General features: G+C 41.6%; 1 protein-coding gene across 1 annotated transcript in view; it reads left to right on the forward strand.

The window, feature by feature from the left end:
* The window catches only part of Mettl16 (methyltransferase 16, RNA N6-adenosine), an 82,247-nt gene extending 68,510 nt beyond the window's left edge, over positions 1-13,737 (forward strand). The window contains exons 9-10 of the mRNA XM_077801423.1: positions 3,952-4,125; positions 4,267-13,737. Coding sequence (XP_077657549.1) covers positions 3,952-4,125; positions 4,267-4,890 — 798 coding nt within the window. The 3' untranslated portion in view covers positions 4,891-13,737. The remainder of the gene's footprint in view (positions 1-3,951; positions 4,126-4,266) is intronic.
* Positions 13,738-18,970: the final 5,233 nt, after the last annotated feature.

The following is an 18,970-nucleotide window of genomic DNA, read 5'->3' on the forward strand; positions in this document are numbered from 1 at the left end:
TTTATTTATTTATCTTTATGTGGTGCTAAGGATTGACCCAGTGCCTCACCCACGCTAGGCAAGCGCTCTACCACTGAGCCACACCTCAGCCTCGACTTTATTGATTTCTTAAGACTTAATTTTGCAGCCAGGTGTGGTGATGTGGTCATGCATGCCTATAATTCCAGATATTAAGTCAGGAGGCTGAGGTACTATTGCAAATTTGAGGCTAGCCTGGGCAATTTTGTAAGACCGTGCCTCAAAAGAAAATAAAAGCTGGGCATAATGGTGCACACCAGTAATCCCTGCTATCAGGAGGCTGAAGCAAGAGTATTGAAAGTTCAAGACCAATTTTGTTGTTTCTGGCCACTTCTTCACTTTCAAAGTAAATCCTTGATAGATCTCTTGTTAGATTTGGAGAGGATACACTTTCTTTTTCTAATGTCTAGAAATGATGAAGAGTCCATTCTGACTTATAAAAAAAAGTACTACAGACCAGCTCTCACAGGACAAATGAAAAACAGCACTGTCTTCACTTTGATGTTTAGAATTTGTGAACATAAATGGTTGCAATGCTATCAGAAGAGATATGAGGAAAGATAACGAAGTGCTATCCTTTTAGCCATACTTGTAGCTGGCCTTTGGTGTGCTGGGTGAGCTCCTAAGGATGGCCCCATTTCAGTGAGCTTTCCATGGTAGCAGCCTTGAATGTTGAGAAGGGGAATGGGGATTCCAATTTTTCATCCCCTGTCATCCTCCCACACACTACCATCTTTTTTCCTCCCTAGCTTAATATACATTTTATATCAAGCTACTTAAAACACAAAGTATTAAGCTCTCAGTATACTATGGAAATTATGTCTCTAATGCACAGTGATTGAGCAATAACAATACTGCTTGTCTTAATGTCAATATGAATTTGTCTCATCTTGTCTGAAACATAATTGAACAAGTTCAAGCTCAGACAAGTCTTTGAGTTCACTATTCATTTCTCAAAAGCACTTTCTTACACAAACATGCATAGCCTTTGTTTTTGATCCTTTTCTTTCTTTTAACTTGTTTTCTATTCTTTAATTCTTCTTTTTGTTAGTTAATTTCTGATATAGAGAAAATATAAGGCTAGGGCTGTAGCTCAGTTGCCAGACATGCACAAGCCCCTGGGTTCAATCCCCAGCAGCACACACACGGAAAATATACATTATTTCTTAGATTAAGTATTATTATTAGCAGTAGTAGTATTTTTATTAATTAATTGGTTTATTGGTACTGGAGATTTCAGATGTGTTTTACCACTGAGTCACTTCCTGAGCCCTTTTTATTTTTGAGACAGGGTCTTGCTAAGTTGTTTAGGGACTCACCAAGTTGCTGAGGCTGGCTTTGAACTTGGCGATCCTCCTGCCTCACCTTACCTAGTTGTTGGGATTATAGGTGTGTACCTCAGTATCTAGCATTAGACTCATTTCTTTTTTTTTTTAATACCTTTATTTTATTTATTTATTTTTATGTGGTGTTGAGGCTCAAATCCAGTGTCTCACACATGCTAGACAAGAATTTTACCACTGAGCTACAGCCCCAGCCCCCATTAGACTTGTTTCTGTTATGACTTCAAAAGTTTCCTTAGCAGGCTGGTGTTGTGGCTCAGTGATAGATCACTCACCTAGCATGTGCGAGGCCCTGGGTTTGATCCTTAGAACCACATAAAAATGAATAAAAAGTAAAGGTATTGCGTCCAACTAAAAAATAAATATTAAAAAAGTTTCCTAGCATATTATAAACTGGCTCTTTTATTCTGTGTTTATGTGGTATGGGGCTGTTGGTGCTTCTTATAGGGCTTCACCAAGTAATTTGATCTTGCCGCATTTGTGCACATGCTCTGTGTTGTCAGGCAGAACTAGAGTAGAGGCAGCACAGTTAACAGGGATTCCTATTTGCAGGAAAGGATTTTTTTCCTTTTTTTTTTTCAAGGATTGGGGACTGGATCCAGGGGTGCTTTAGCACTATGCTACATCCCCAGCCCTTTTAATTTTTTTATTTTTTAATGTAGAGATGGGGTCTTGCTGAATTGGCCTAAAACTTGTGATCCTCCTGCCTCAAACCCCCAAATGACTGGGATTACACCAGCTGTACCAGGCTGCAAGAAAGAGTTTTCAAACTTGACTACTGTTTTCTCTGTTTGAGCCTTTTTCTCTCCTTGCCTGCTCGTTTTTCCCCTGACCATATAATTATCTTAATTTTGTTGAAAGTTAATGAGTTAACAGGTTGCACTCTGTCTCTTAAAAAACAGTGTTCATAATATATAATGGTCTTAGCCAAAAGTCATTTAAAAAATACTATTTACAAAGTTTTTTCTATAAAGAAATACATTGTAAATACAGTGGTACCATTTGGTTTTTTAAAGTGGAACTTGAGTCCCTCTAGTGGGTAGTAAAATTTGAGATAGGATAAGAAAAATTTGGATTTTTCAGTATACCTGCTTTCATATTCAATTTTCTCATTGGTACTCTTGTTCTCCATCCCCAGCTGAGAGGCAGTTAGTTCTCTGCTAGCCCCTAAGGGCCCTCTTCCCAGCCAAAATTCAGAAATCCTCCTTCTTTCACCCATGTGATCTCAGTGGCCCTGGTCACTGCTAGCCTGTGATCACACAAGCTTGCTAGCTGCTTCGTTTCAAGCTTCAGTAAGTGTAATTCAAACTATAAGTTGGTGATTTTATGCCATGAATATTTTATTTTTTTTATTTCTTTTTTTTTTTTTTTTAAAGAGAGAGTGAGAGAGGAGAGAGAGAGAGAATTTTTAATATTTATTTTTTTTAGTTCTTGGCGGACACAACATCTTTGTTTGTATGTGGTGCTGAGGATCGAACCCGGGCCGCACGCATGCCAGGCGAGCGCGCTACCGCTGAGCCACATCCCCAGCCCTTTATTTCTTGATACTGGGTATTGAATCCGGGGTGCTTTGCCTCTGAGCTGCATCCCAAGCCTTTTTTTTTTTTTTTAAGTTTTTAGTTATAGGTGAACACAATACCTTTATTTTATTTATTTATTATTATGTGGTACCAAGAATCGAACCCAGTGCCTCACAGGCGTGCTAGGCGAGCCCTCTACCACTGACCCACAACCCCAGCCCCTACGTCCCTGTCCCTTTTTATTTTTTGAGTACCAGAGATTGAACCCAGGAGTGCTTAACCATATCCTCAGCCAGTTATATCTTTTATTTTGAGACAGGATCTCATTAACTTGTTTAGGGCCTTGCTAATTTATTGCAGCTGGCCTTGAACTTGTAATCCTCCTGCCTCACTCCCAAGTTGCTGGGATTATAGGCATATACCACCTTGCCTGGCTTGCCATGAAGTTCTTTATAGAAAAGATCACAGCAACCCAGGTTCCTTGGGTTACCATGAAATAAATAATTGTTGAAGGCCTGCTTTGGGCACATAGGTGAGGACATTTAGCAGTTGGAGAAATTCTGTACTGATGGTTAGAACAGAGAGGCAGGATGGTGTGATTGCAAAATATGAGGGCTTGCCAGGAATGGTGGCAACACACCTGTAATATCGGACTTAGGAGGCTGAGGCAAGAGAATCTACAAGTTTGAGCCCGGCCAGGCAGGGCAGCTTAGCTCAGTGCTGGAGTGCCCCTACGTTTAATCTTCAGAACTGGGAAGAAAGAAAAAAAAAAAGAATTTAGGGTTCAGATCCCAACTTTGCCATAACTAGCTGTGTGACCTTCAGTTGTGATCACATGCCTCTCTGTACCTTAGTTTTCCCTTTTGTAAAATGAAGAGACGAAAACTGCCTTGCAAGGTTGTTTTAAGTATTGGAAATGTTATGTAAATGGGTTTGTGTTTTTAGTGTTCAGTGATTGGTAGCAGAAGTCTTGGAAATATCCCCTACTTGAGTCTCAATAATTAAATATATGGGATTTAATTATTTGGATGACTTTTCATCTTTTCTGTATTCCTTCTTTTTTCTTTCAGTTACCACCAAGTAAACGAAGAAAATTAGAGAAGTCAAGAAAACCCATTACATTTGTAGTGTTGGAGTCTGTGATGAAAGAATTATCCCTCAAAGCATCATCTTTGGGCTCTGAGACAGTGGAGGGCATAGTGGTTGTGACAACATGGATAGAAAAAATTCTCACTGATTTAAAGGTACCTGGTTTAAGCACATTGACTGAATACTCAATAACCTCCCAGCCAGCCTGCTTGCCTGCCTTCCCTTTCCCACTTGCCCTTCCCTCCCTTTTTTTTCTCTTTTTCTTTCATGTAAAATTCAGTTTTTCCTCCACACAGGTCCAGCATAAACGAGTTCCCTGTGGAAAAGAGGAAGCTAGTCTTTTCCTGACAGCCATAGAAAACTCCTGGATTCACTTAAGGCGAAAGAAAAGAAAGCAAGTGAGACAACTGAGGGAAGTGCCTCGAGCTCCTGAGGATGTCATACAGGCCTTGGAGGAGAGAAAAGCCATCCCCAGAGAGTCGGGCAATAGCCAGGATGTGGCCCCGAGCCCCCAGGAGGGTACCCTTTGTGGGTCTGCTCTGCAGGAGGGCGAGTCTGCCACTGTTGGGGGCTACTGCCCAAGCCAGGAGTCACTGTCCCAAGAGGAAACCCCAGAACCCATGGAGGATGAAAGGAGTGAGGAAAGGGGAGGGGAGGAGGTTGTGGAAAGTTGTAAAGTCTCTTGCAACGAAACCCAGGACCGAGAGGCTTCTGAGCAATATAGCAACCCAGGGGCCGAAAAGGGGAAGCCCCTCCAAGGAGCAGCTGGACATTACCTATTTAAGTGTTTGATAAACATTAAGAAGGAAATGGATGATGCCTTAGTTGAAATGCATTGGGTTGAGGGCCAGAACAGAGATTTGATGAACCAGCTTTGTACCTATATACGTAACCAGATTTTCAGGCTTGTTGCTAGTTAACTCCATACTTCTTGCAGTTACAAGAGTGTCTGTAGAGGACTGGGGGTGTTAGCTCAGCTTCGCATGCGGAAGGCCCTGAGTTCCATCCCCAGTACCACCACCCCCCCCCCAAAAAAAAAAAGTCTATTAAACAAATTGTTTGGAGTAGCCTAAATGGTGGCAAGAGGAATTTTACCACTGGCCTATTAGTAGTATTATGTGGAATTATCTTAAAAAGCAGAAATCAATTAATCCATTTTAAAGTTATAAGGAGTTATAGTTCAGTAGTTCAGGAGGAAGAATTATGGTTGTCAGCAACAACAAAAAGATGTAAACTCAGGAGGGATTTAAAACTGACTCAAGCTGGTCTCCTCCGCATTGGACTGATTTCATGAGGCCAAGGTATCGTTTGTGGTGTCTGGTCTTGGGTCAGCAATTCCCAGAACATCATGGTTTGGTCCCCCAGGGTCTTCATGAGGAGAAGGCACTCTTGTCCTCCAATGGAGAGCAGAACAGAAAGGCCCCAGAGCCCACTTCTAGAGTTACCTTTAAGACTAAACCTCTGCACCCTGGGTACATATGATTGATTAACTGTGCTCCAGTGTCCAGAGATGAGCTGGCCTGATGGGAGATGGTGGGAGAGTTGGGAGGAGAAACCTTAATAAGATCAGGAAGAAGGGCCCCTCTGGGATACGCCTGGGAAATTGCACATTGCTGACTCCTGGCTATTTTGATATTGCTTATTTCAGAAGCAGAATTAAATGAACAAAACTCCTAGATATGACTGAGACAACAAAATACACCCATACCCGTTTTGTAGCAGTTTTGCCACTGTTTGGTTTTTGTTTAAACACAAGAAGTAGAACTTGTTTTATTTTTAATATAAGAATATTCAGAATGAAACTGTCAATACTGTTTGAATCCTGGGATTGGGGAAAATACTTTCATAGTGAATGATGGTATATTACCTTAAGAAAGCCTCTATTGGCGGGTAATTTGTTGCTGATCAAGTGCTGCTTTTTATGTCTTCCCTTGTAATCCCTTCTGTGCATTACCTGATAGCACTGGAGCATTCTGGGGTCAAGTTAACCGTGTCATCAGAACATGTTTCTAATCCAAATGCCAGAGTTCAACAGATATCTCTGGAAGGCATTCTTGGTTTTTGTTCTCTTAGTGTCTCAGTAAACCATTTCTGTGCTGGATTCACTCCGCTCAATTTTGTACCAGTACCCTGCTATTCTGTTTAGAGTAAAATCTTTCATTCTAATACCAGAGCTCCTTGCCCACTCCAATGAAGATGACCTCCCTGTTGAGAGGTGGCTGTTAGGGCAGAAAGCTAGTGACTGGCATATTTTGGTGGTGGCTAAATTAGACCCTCTACAAAGGCATAAGGGAATGAAAATAGTTTGTCTCATTTTGGCAGTAGAACTGGGAAAAGAGGTTTTAAACCCAGGGCTCTTTGCATACTAAACAAGCATAATACCACTGAACTCTATCCCCAGCCCTTTATTTTATTTTAAGACAGGGTCTTACCACATTACACAGGCTGGCCTCAAACTTGTGATCCTCTTGCTTAAGCTTCTGAGTAGGTGGGACTACTGGTGTGCACCATTGTGCCTAGCTGGGAAAAGAGCATTTTAACCAGTAACCTGTGTTCTAAACCTAGTCTATGGATCTCCAGATAATCCATAACCCTCCTGGGATTATTTCTAAAAGCTCTGTGAGCTTGTGTGTAAGCGCGCTTGTGTGTGTGTGTGTGTGTGTGTGCGCGTGCGCGTTTTCCTGAGGAGAGGATTCATGACATAGGGAGAGGGGTGAGTAACCTGATAAGGATAAAGAACCACCATTCTAGTCCAGACATTCATTTGACCAATGCTCAGGGTTATATAGAGCCAAGACTCAATCCAGGGCTTTGGATCCCTTGTCCTGTAATTTTTGATGTATTGGCTTAGGCCATCTTTTTTTTTTAATATTTATTTTTTAGTTGTACACAATACCTTTATTTTATTTCTTTATTTTTATGTGGTGCTAAGGATTGAACCCTGGGTCTTGCACATGCTAGGCGAGTGCTCTACTGCTGAGCCACAACTCCAGCCCTTGGCTTAGGTCATCTTGCTATACTCACCTCTGATTACTATCACATTTGAATCAGATGCAGGGCCCAAACTTAGTTTTCTTGAAATTTTAGGATTTTTTAGTTAACTGGCAGCTGTTCATTCTATAAGTATTTTTAAGTATTTATTGTTTCTTTGTTTCATTCTAAAAAAGTAGCAGATGCTCAGAGATTTGGAAAAATTAGGCTGGGGATATACAGTGGTAGAATGCTTGCCTAGAATGGGTGAGACCCTTGACTTGATTCCTATCACCAAATACAAAACAAAACAAAAAACCCACCCACAACTTTAGCCTTCTCTGATATTGTTATTTGTGGGTCTCCCTCCAGTCTTTCTAGAGATGCTATGTATATGTGAATTTAACTTTGAATGTACTTATTATGCTTTTCTTTTGTTTTGCTACTGGGGATTCAACCCAGTCAGGGGTGCTCTACCTCCCCAGCCACCCTTTTTATTTTGAGATGGGTTTCTCTAAGTAGCCAAAACTGTCCTCAAACTTGTGATCCTCTTGCCTCAACCTCTTGAGTCTCTGGGATTATAAGCTATATTGTAGTCTTCACTTAACATCTCATAAGTATTTTTCCACATTATAATGGTAATGTACTTATTTATACTCCTTGCCTGTTCACAATGTTCTTCAGGCACAGTATTGGCCTTTATTCAGGTCTCCTTCACAGGTATTCTCATAGTACTTTTAACTGGAGACAAAATGTGTGTCTGTTTGTATGTGTTTCAGTCCCATGTTTAAGGCTTTGTGTTATAGAGGAGGTTTTAAAAGTGTTAAACTAATGATCCTAGAATTTTAAAGAATGACAAGAGCAGTGTTCACAGTCTTTGTAAAACTAGAACTATGAGTGCTTTGCATTTGTATGTCATTTCCTTCTCTGAGAAGAATAGTTTATGTCTTTCTGTCCTCCTTCCCTCTCTCCCTCACTCCCTCTTTCTTTTCTTTCTTTATTTCCTACTGAAATTGAACCCAGGCCTTGTATATGCTAGGTAAGCACTATTCCCCAGACCCAGAATAGTTTATTTCTTAAATTAAGGAGAGGGCATTGAAAACCTTATAAATGGACATCTAAGAATTGTGTTGGTTATGCATGTGCTTTAATTTCATGTCTATCTTTAGTATGGGGGGTAAGTTTTTTGTTTTTTTAAGAAATATATTACTGCCCACATGTTGCAGTGTTGAGTGACACTCTCTGTAAGTGTCTGGAGGTCAAATTCATCTTGGTGTTGGTGGATTGGTATGAAATGAAATCTTTGTGGTGTTATCTTAAATTCTATTCTGGTCCCTGGAATTGACTTCTGATATTCCGATAGCTAAAATGGGAACAGAAGTTGAGCTTGTTTTCCAAGATGAACTAAAGCTGCTTTTGTTTTCTCTCAGTTTGGTTTCTTTACCCCACATCCTTGCCTGACTGCTCCTACACCAGAGTTTTGCTGCATGTCCTGGCAAGGTTGATGGCTCTGTGGTGGGGTTTTCAACTAATCTTAGAGTTCATGTTCATTACTTTAGTATGTATTTTTAAAAATATAAAATACATCTTTTCTTGGTGGAAATGAAAGTTTACTATGTAAGCACACCACCTTCTAAGCTCTGGAAAGAGTAATAACCACATGTGTAGAAAAGATGCAAAGTCTGTGGAGACTGAGGACTTTGAAAGAAGGGAGCTTTTTAAAATTCTTGAATGCTGCTGGTGCCTCTCTCCTTACCTAGCCCACAGCACTTCCCTCAGTAGCCACATGGGGGCACCTTCGGCCCTCTTATCAAGCACTTTAACTTCACTGTGGGAATCCATAAAATTGTGTCCAAGGTATTTTCTTGAAATATACAGTTGCTCCCCAGGTAAGCATCTTTATATAAACAAGGACATTTTTACATTAAAAACTTTGAAAAATGAAAAAAGGGAAAACTACTATCATGATCTTTTTATCCAGCACAATCCCTTTCAGACTTTTTATGTTTTGTTTTTTTCATAGTCGTAGTTGACTATCTTTTTTCTTTTCTTTCTATCTCTCTTCATATTGAGGAATGTTCTCAGGTTGTACCTACTCTTTTGGATCAATTTTTTTATTAGTATGTAGTTAATGGGGATACCAGAGTGGGAAGGTTTAGTGATTTTGAAACAAAAACTTCTCAAAAGCCTTATGTTCCAGGACAAGTAACAAGAGCACCAAGAAAGATGGTTATTCATGTTCTTTTGTATATTCATGCTTTAGGTTTATCTGGCTGGCTAACTAATGTGCATGTAATGTGTTGTTTCAAAATATATATATCAAAAGTTGGTGAGGATTCTGTGTGGTGTATATTACGCAGGTCAGCTTGGCCATGTTTCTTATAAGGGTATATCTGTGTAGAACAGGAATATTACCCTAGGGTCTATGTGGCTCTAGGAACAGTTGCATCTACTCTTATTTTATGGCACAGGATCAAGTATAAGTGGCTACCCAAAACTGATTAGCCCATTAGGAAGAAGAAAATACATTGGAATACTAGGTTAGGAGCCTCCTGGAAGAAGGTGCCACCTAGGGCATGTCCAGAGGAAAAGGATGTAATCACATCATTTTTAGGGAAGTTGGTGCTCCAGAGATTTGGTTTCCTGAAAGGGCACTAACCTCAGTAGAACCCTGTGCTGTTCAGTTTAAGAATGAATTGGCCAGAGGCTGAGGCAGGAGGATTGCCAAGTTCAAGGCCAGCCTCAGTAACTTAGTGAGACCCTATCTCAAAATAAAAAATAAAATGGGCTAGGGATCTGGCTCAGTAATTAAGCACCTCTGGTTTAAAAAAAAAAAAAAAAGTTGGCCTTTGCTACCTGGAGTTAGGGCATTGGTGAATTTGAACCTTTCTAGTATTTCCAAATATATACCCTTTGGTGCTAGTACCAGTGTACTATTAGACAGCCCTGCACAGGGCTTACCCCACTAGCAACAGAGCCTCAGATGCACACACCAGAGAGTTCCTGCTCTGCTCTGCTCTCATTCAGATCCTCTGCTGTGACTCACCCAAATGACTAAAAGATGGGTTTATTTCTTTAATTGCTGGTTGGAACAGCTAATGCTGCCTTTTGGAAGCTGTGCATTTACTCCAGGGAACTGTGTTGTGACTAAGTGAAGACCTTGCACCTCTAAATGCCCTTCAAGGTGTAGGCATATCTGCCTATCTCAGTCTAAGCAGAAACATCAGGGCCTATAGACTCCTCAGGGAAGTATGTGACCGCAGGTGCTCATTAGGACTGAGGGAACTGAGAGAAGAAGGTGTGAAGCAGATAGTGCAGTTATGTTTGGCAGAACTGGCTTGGATGTGATGCTCTGAAGAGGGCAAACGATGTATAAAAAAAAAGTTGGACTTTTCCAACTTCCCTATGGGAGTAAAAACAGGAAAGAACACCACTTGGTAGTTCAACACTGGGTCTCTGTTGCAGATCAATTCCTTATGTAGTGTAAGCCTTGGCTTCCTCATGTCAGACTAAAGACTTCTTGCTCCACAGGTTATGGAAAGACTGCAGTGAGTGAAGAACTTGAGCACATAGGGGAGTGGACTACTCAACTTGCTTTTCTCTCCTTTTCTGCTAGAGTTTCCAGTTTCTGGCAGAAAATCTACCAGTGGATTCAAATGAAAAGGCTGAAACCTCAAATGTATAACTTTCCAGTATTCCCAAGTATATACCCTTTGGAGTTGAGTATTACCTACTGACCATGATCAGATGGGAAATTTCTTCCATGTTATGGAGGGAGGGATGAGGAACCAATAATTTACTATCCATCTTCAACATAAATTGTCTCATTTAGTAACCCTGTAAGGTGGTGTGGTGCCTGCCCCTGTGTGATGAATGCAGGAACTGAAAATTCAAGAGTGCTTTAGTGACTTGTCCTAAAGTTATTCACAGAGTAAAGTCATAAAAATAGTATTTAAACTATTCATGAAGCCAATGCTGGGATTTTGTGCCAAAATTCAAAATTTTGTTCCAGAAGCTGCACTTATTATGAAAATGTATGTCTAGTTCCATTTGACCCACCCCTGCAGCAGGAGTCTTCAATTATATGATACAGGGAAGAGAAGAAAAGCATGTCTTAAGCCAGCTTCACAGTTTAGCAATTTAAGGTAATACTATTTTCCAGTCAATGATCAATGAGTGAGATTTAGTAAGTGAAATTACTTATAATTATTTCTTAATTTATGCCACCAGATCTTCACAGAATCTTGTATTTGGCAGTAGTGCAGATAATTAAGTAGTTAATGAAACCACAAAATAAAATGTCTAGTCAAAGCACATGTTGGACCAGAGTCAATGTGAAATAACTGATAATTATATAATGATTCTTTGACAATACATAATTGTATAATAATGGAAGAGAGGTTTAATTCTTTTTTAAATAAGACACCTCCAAATATTTCACTTAGAGAACACAAAACCGATGTACTTTCTGGAAAAGGTAGAAAATCAAGTCCTCTTCCCAGGTAGTTCATGAGAACCAGCACAGACCTGGGAAAAGCAAAGGCTGCCGCCTGCCATCTGGTGGGCCTTCTCATAGAGAGTGGCCCAGGAGTCCAGGAAAGCCTGGAAATTCCCAATTGGCTGGCTCCGGCAGCTAGTCAGCCCCCAAGGGAAACAGCAGCTTCTGCTGCTGCTGTCCAAAAAGAGCAAGCTACCCAGAGACCTCTGCTGAGAGGGGACCCCTCCAGGGACCATGGATGAGACTGGGCCTATTCCCATCAATTTGCCATTCAGGGACTTGGTATCTATTTCTGGGAATAGGGAAGTCCAAGTGTAGTCTGACATAGAATCCTTACTTCAGACATGGTTTTCCAGGATTCCTGCCTTCAAGGCCAAATGTGGGTCTGTACAGGGCTCTATGGACCAAACCTGGTCAGGATTTCAGTGAGCTCTGGACCAACACTGATAAGGACTTTTTCATTTGTAAAGGTGAACAGCAGGCTAGGGGTTCAGTGGTGCGCTCCTGTAGTGAATTTAGTAACCCTGTAAGGTGGTGTGGTGCCTGCCCCTGTGTGATGAATGCAGGGAGGCTGAGGCAGGAGGATCGCAAGTTCAAAGCCAGCCTCAGCAACGGTGAGGCGCTTAGCAACTCAGTGAGACCCTGTCTCTAAATAAAATACAAAATAGGGGGGCCAGGGTTGTGGCTCAGAGGTAGAGCGCTTACCTAGCATGCGTGAGGCACTGGGTTCGATCCTCAACACCACATTAAAAAAAATAATAATAAAGGTATTAAATAAAATACAAAATAAGGCTCACAGTGGTGGAGTACCCTTGAGTTCAATCCCTGGTACTCCCCGCCCCCATCCAAAAGAAAAAGGGAAATAGCTGCTCATCTTCTACACCAGGAGCCAGGCTAGAAGGGGAAAAGCTCATGCCCCAACTAAAATGGAGTAACTGTGATTGGTTACTGCCATGCTAAAATATGTGCCCAGCATTGTTGGATCTTCTGATTTTTTGAGGGAAGCCTGAAATCCAGATTCATGAGAAATGTCCTTAATTGTGAATTCTCATTTATTTTTTTATTTTTATTTTTTTAGCTAGACAAAATATGGTAGACCTGCAGTTTGTGATGACTTCTGCCACTGGGTAGTAGAACTGTACATATATTTGCTGCCTCTACATTTCCTAACTTATGCATTCACTTCAGCTTATTTCTATCTCTTCCCACTTCTAAAAGGGAAATCCTAAGAAGTCTACCCATAAGCCTTGTTTGCACTTTTCTCCCACTTCTGGCTATTTTTTACTCCTACGACTTCATCCACTGCCACCCCCCTCCTCCCATTCATGGTGCTCAAATTCAGACCTGTCTTGAACTTTCAGCAGCCATATACCCAACCACCTTTTGGACATTTCCCCTAGGAAAACTCTACTTACTGTCTGCACCTGCTTCTCTTGTAGTCTCATCACCTGGCACCCAGCTATCCAGATTAGAAATCTCTGCTCTTCTTTTTTACCACAAAACTAAAGTCTTCCACTAAATCCTATCAGTTTCCTCTTAGAAATCTTCCCCAATCAATCTTAAGTCCTCCATTCCTAGTTACAATGCCTTAATGTAGTTCCATGTTGGCTCACCAGGACTATAAGGAATGCCTTCATGACTTCTGGGGAGCTTCAGAGCAAGGCAGCAGAAAGAGCAAACCTAGATAGCTTGGGTGTGGGGAGAAACAAGATAAAGAAACCTGGTTTGGGAGAGCTTTCAGATGAAAGAGTAGGATGAGGAATAAAGCCGCAGACACAGATGGGATCAAATACCATTATATCCTGAAGAATGGGCAGCCCTTCCTAAGCACAGGCCAGCCTTTTCCCCTTGAATGACTTCCTTTTACAAAATTAATACATTTTAATTATTAAACATTTAGAAAATAATAAAAACCTATAATTTCACTGCTACTACTCATAATGAGATTATTTTACGTTTTGTTGTCTAAATATTTTTATATGCATATATATTTTAAATAGCAAATGAGGAGTCATTGTATATTTTATAATCTTTTTCCTTTACCAATATATTGTGATAACTTTTTTCTGATTATAAAACTAGTATGTGGTGCAGAAAACATGTGAAAATAAAAATTACCAATAATCACGCTGCTCAAAGATAACCCCTGTTAATATTTTGGTGTATGGAATAACCTTGTTTTGTTTACATGGTGTAATGTATTGTGAGCATTGCTTCACTAAGCCAATTGTTCCTAGCTGGACATTTTTGGATTTCTAAAATATTTTCACTATTGTAAATAATACTTTGTATAAAATTCTTTATGCATTTTTGTTATTGTTTTAGGATAAATATGTGTACAAGTTGCTGAGGCACAGGATATGCCTCTTTCAAAGGCGCCTCCTGTATATTGCCAATTTGTCCACTAAAAAGGCTGTGCTAGTTTACGTTTCCATGAATGCCTGTTTGTTACCACACTTGATAGCACTAGGAGGTAAATTTTTACGAATTCTTTATCAACTGATAGACAAGAGATTATTCCATTATTTGAATTTCATTATGCTATTTGCAAGGCCACATTTCCATATATTTCTACTTTTTACATTATATCGATTATTTCATGTATTTATTATTTTATAAATTTTAGATTTATCTTCTGTGTTTTCTATCCATGTGTTCCTTTTCTATTGAATTGCAAGGGCATGTCTTACCAAGAATTCCCTCCATTTCATTATTTACCTTTTTCTTTTCTTTTTTTTTTTAATATTGGTGATTGAACCCAGGCGCACTCTCAACCACCAAGACACATTCCCAGCCCATTTTGATTTTGATTCAAGGTCTTGCTAGATTGCGAGACTGGCCTCAAACTTGTGATCTTTCTGCCTCAGTCACCCAAGGCAGGTGTTGCACCATGTCTGTTTTTTGTTGTTGTTGGTAGTTGGTGGTATTATTGTTATTTAAATATTTTGTATTTTATTGTAGTTGGACACAATACCTTTATTTTATTTTTATGTAGTGCTGAGGATCAAACTCACTGCCTTGCTAGGCAAGCGCTCTACTGTTGAGCCACAATCCCAGCCTCGGTGGTATTTTGAAAGATGATTTTGTTTTATGTTTATAGTTCAGAGCTTCTGGATGTAATCAAATCTGTCACACTGTGCCTTTATATTTTCTTTGAGTAGAAAAGTATTTTTACCTCTATTATGGCTATTTGGGGTTTTGTTTTTACAATTTAGCACTTGATATTATGCAGGTAAATGGTATGAGGCTTAAGAACCTGTATTTAGCCAGGGGATTGGAGTTACCACAGAGTAACTTCAGAAAGGTGGCCGTAGCTCCAGCACTCCTGTCTAAGGTATTGCTAATTGGGGCAGACTAGGGTATGGTGGTATGTACTCTCCCAGTTCCCAGCCTGGGCCTTGCCAACTCTTCTGAGAGCGCATCAGTTACTAGCATAGGCAGCTAGCCTTGGATTTTGAAGACTTGATCCTACAGCCAGGCTTGTGTGTGTGAACTTGGTTTGCCAGGATAGTATAGTCCTTACCCATCTGCCTTGGGAGAGGCCTTCCCTGTCACACACAACCCCAACCCTGCATGATCCAGCGGGCCCTTGACTCACATGGCAGAGCTCCACCTCTCTTCTCAATATCTTGCCCAGTCCCACTCCCTTGACTGAATTAATTCACTCTCATAAAGCCACCTCTCTTTTCTTCTAAAGGAGTATCTGAAGACCTCATCCTTCTCCTTGTGCCTTTCCATCAGCTTCCTCCACCATGTTTTTGACCCACTGGTATCAACAGCTCCACCTCCAGCTGCATAGCTTAGCTCCATTCTGGTTTCTCAGAGAAGCCCAGATTGCATGTGTGGCTCCTCCCCTTTTCCTTCTAAACTGCATTTCTTTATTACTCAGTGTCCACACCCAGGGTGAGTGCCTGGATAAAAATCTACCCTTCCCCCCAGTCACCCTTTCATTCCAGATGTAAGCACCAGTGGCCACCTTCCCAGGTCCAATTAGAGGCTCTAGACTCACAGTAGCCTAAGGCAGAACAATGTCCTCTTAAGTTTACCAACCTCCTGGATCCCAAGTCTGATTCTCATCAACCAAGCTTGTTATGGAGCACCACTAAGCAGTTAATGATTATTCTTGTCGTTAACTAGGAGGGGAGGAGCTTATTCCTCATCTTCACCCATTTCACGCCTTTCAGGACTCTGCACTCCACACTGACAGCACTTCCTCAGACTGGACTAGCCCAGATAAAGAAGAGAACCAGGCTGCTTCTCAGCTTGCCAGCTTGATGACCTTCAAAAGACACCTTCTCTTGGGAGGTCAGACTAGATGATCTCAACTCTTTCAGAAGAGTTGTGAAGCAACGAAGAGGGGAAAATACATACATGGGAAGGTGGAACTTGACTGTATAGTTGGATGGGTTTGAGAGAGGTCCTCTGATGACTTGCTGGGGGTGGGGGATGGGTGAAGATTCCTATGGGAACTTAGAGCTCTGGGAAGCACACTTCACTGAGGCACCCATGGGTGACTTGTAGGGTATACCTCTGTCACAGTAATTCAGAATCCTGTTCATCATTCTGACTGTATTGTTGGAGATCAGGTTCAGTTGGCTAACCCAGCCCTTAAACCCACTTAATTTCTTTTTATCCTATTAGATGAATATGATACTCTGAGAACCTAAGATTCTAAAATGATTGTATCAGTATCTTTATTTGGCTTGGTGTGGTTCTATCATCTCTTGTACTGCATCCATGTAGAGAGTAGTGGTAGAGAGCAAAAGTAACCTTTCCCAGTATGACTGTGATTATGAATTCTGCCCTGTGGCTTTTGATGCTGCTCCGGCTTACCAAAGGTCACCTGCCCTTGGCTACAAGAAAACCTAGTCCATTGCATGACCCATGTTAGGTGCACAGTAAATATTTGTTAAGTCAACATTGCCTAGTATATCCCTGAGTGTAGCAGTCTTCCATCCCTTTTCACCCTGCAGCTGTCTCCCTTATTTCGATTATGGTTAAGTAAAAAGCTCCCTAAACTCCTAGCAAAATATGAGAATTTAGGCTTGAACTATTGTGGTATCTTCTGGGACCTAGTGGGAATATATGTACTTTTAGTTTCACATCCTTTCCCTCATCTTGCTCTTGGAGTTGCATATGTAATACTTCGTTGGGGGTCAGTGATGGGAAGTTATGAAAACATCTCTGGCTCAGCATATGAAAAAATTGGGAGACAACAGGATTTGAACTGCACATTGAGATACACAAGGTCTCATAAGATAAGTGCGGAATGCTGGATGACCCAGGTTTTCTCTTGCCTTAAAGATCCTAAGCATCTGTAAGCCATATAAAGAGACATTAAGAACAACTCTTTGGAGATGGCTGAAGCTTTCTACTGAAACATCAAAAAGACTTCCCTTGCTGGGTATGCTTATGATCCCAGTGACTCAGGATGCTGAGGCAGGAAGATCACAAGTTCAAGACCTACCTCAGCAACTTTGCAAGACCCTCTCTCAAAAAATGAAAAGAACTGGGGATGTAGCACAGTAATAAAGCATCCTGGGTTTAATCACTGGTGCCAAAAAAATAAAAACCAACTTCTTACACTTGCCAGCTTCAACCCTGGCTTCACTCCCCTTGGAACAGGAAGCTTGTGCTAAAATGTGAAGCAGCTCTCTTATTCATTCCCTCTACTTTTATGCCCCCCTCTCCACACCACCATAGGTATCTCCATCTCACTGTTCATTCCTAAACTGGAGGAAACTAGGTTGATGAGAAATTCTGTTTTGACCATTTTCAGGCTCCTATGGGCAACAACAGGCCCAGCAAAAGCCTCCTTTCTAAAATCTTGCTTTTGCCTAACATCCCCTGGCTGCTGTCCCCATATGACCCAAATAAACAGATGATCATGTGAAGCCTGTAAGGCTGTTTGTTTTAAATAGCAAGCATCTCTACTAAGCTGTGGAGCAGATAGGATATTGGGGGCAAGGGAGAGGCTGACATTCAAATCTGTTTTGACCCCACTTTTGTCTCCCTGAAGAAAAAGATGTCTTCTGAATACTACTTCAGATATGTGCCTATTTAAATGGCATAGAGCTGTTCCCCGAAAATAAAAGAAGAACTGGACTTATGCTTCTAGAAGACTCCAGAGTTCTAAGTGCTATGACCACTGAAGGAAAGCAGAAGAGAACAGACTGGATGGCATTATGTCAGGTCAATATGATGTATACTGTTTAGCTCCCTATCTCCCACCTACATATTCCCTTTAAATTTCCCATTTTCTCTTACTGTACAGAGTGGTCCGGGCCCAATCACAATTGAAACAGGTGGCAGACTCTTAAAGCACTATCAGGGTCAGCACCAACCTAACCTTCCTAGGAAAAAGGCACTCGCCCCATTTGGGCTGTTGGGTTCTAATCTCCCTTTGCTTCGGTGTCATCATAAGCAAACTCAGCAGCAGCCAGACATGTGTAATGACCTCTTCATGCTCAGCTCCAAATGCTGGGGCATTAAATATACCAAGATCAAAGGCCCCAATTTCAAGGTTCTTGATTTTCAGGATCATCTGTGCAGGGATCCCCGCCCCCCCCCCCCATGTACTATGGTGCCCTCAAAGGAAAGGGGCAAAGTGTTCATTTGTATTAGCTTTCTATGCTACTGGATCTTCTCCAGCTAGTTCTGGAAATAGGCAAATATACCTCTGAGAACGCAGTTGAATGGGATGGATTGGCAGGATGGCCTTTCTCAGTGGCCCTTATAATGGTTTGTTTTCTGGCATTGTGTGATGGTGAAACCCAGGCTCCAGGATCCTGAAACCACTGGCTTTGCTCCCCACTCCTTGGACTGGTTAACCAAGGAATCTGGGGCCATAACTGAAGGTCCCATGCCTGGGCTTGGGACATCAGAGCTAGATAGATAACACTCTAGGGTGCCCTAAATATGCCTTCTGCCTACCTATCAACACCACTGTACCAATGGGGATTGTGTGACCTCCACCAAAGAAGCAGAAGAATAGGGTTGGGTTTCAGGTGCTGATTTTTGTAGCCCAATAACAATGTGTCAAGTGGTCAGATCTGTTCCTGCCCAGCAGTTTGATATCTCTCTCTCTCTCTCTCTCTCTCTCTCTCTCTCTCTCTCCCTCTCCCTCTCCCTCTCCCTCTCCCTCTCCCTCTCCCTCTCCCTCTCCCTCTCCCCCCCCCCCTCTCTTTCCAAATTGGGGGACCTGCCTCAGAACTGGCTTCAGAGTAGCCCGAGGGGTCGGGGATAAATGCTCTTCCTCCTGTGGCAAGGATCAATGGAACAAACATTAAATAAACTTAGACAAGTCCCTCCCTTTTCTGAGTTTGTTTCCTTATTTGTAAAATGATAACATTTGGGCAAGTTAGCCTCAAAGGTCTTTCTGATTGTAGCCCTGTAACCCAGGCTCCCTAAGCACTACCATCAGGGAGAGGCGGGCGGGCGGCCCCGCCCCCCAGAGAGCGCTGTTAAAACCCGAGGCAGCTACCCCGCCCCAAGAGCCCAGCGCCCACCCAGGGATCTGGGTCGCCCGGCGC

This window comes from Urocitellus parryii, chromosome 7 (assembly GCF_045843805.1).
Source record: "Urocitellus parryii isolate mUroPar1 chromosome 7, mUroPar1.hap1, whole genome shotgun sequence".
In the NCBI taxonomy this organism is placed as follows: Eukaryota; Metazoa; Chordata; class Mammalia; order Rodentia; family Sciuridae; genus Urocitellus; species Urocitellus parryii.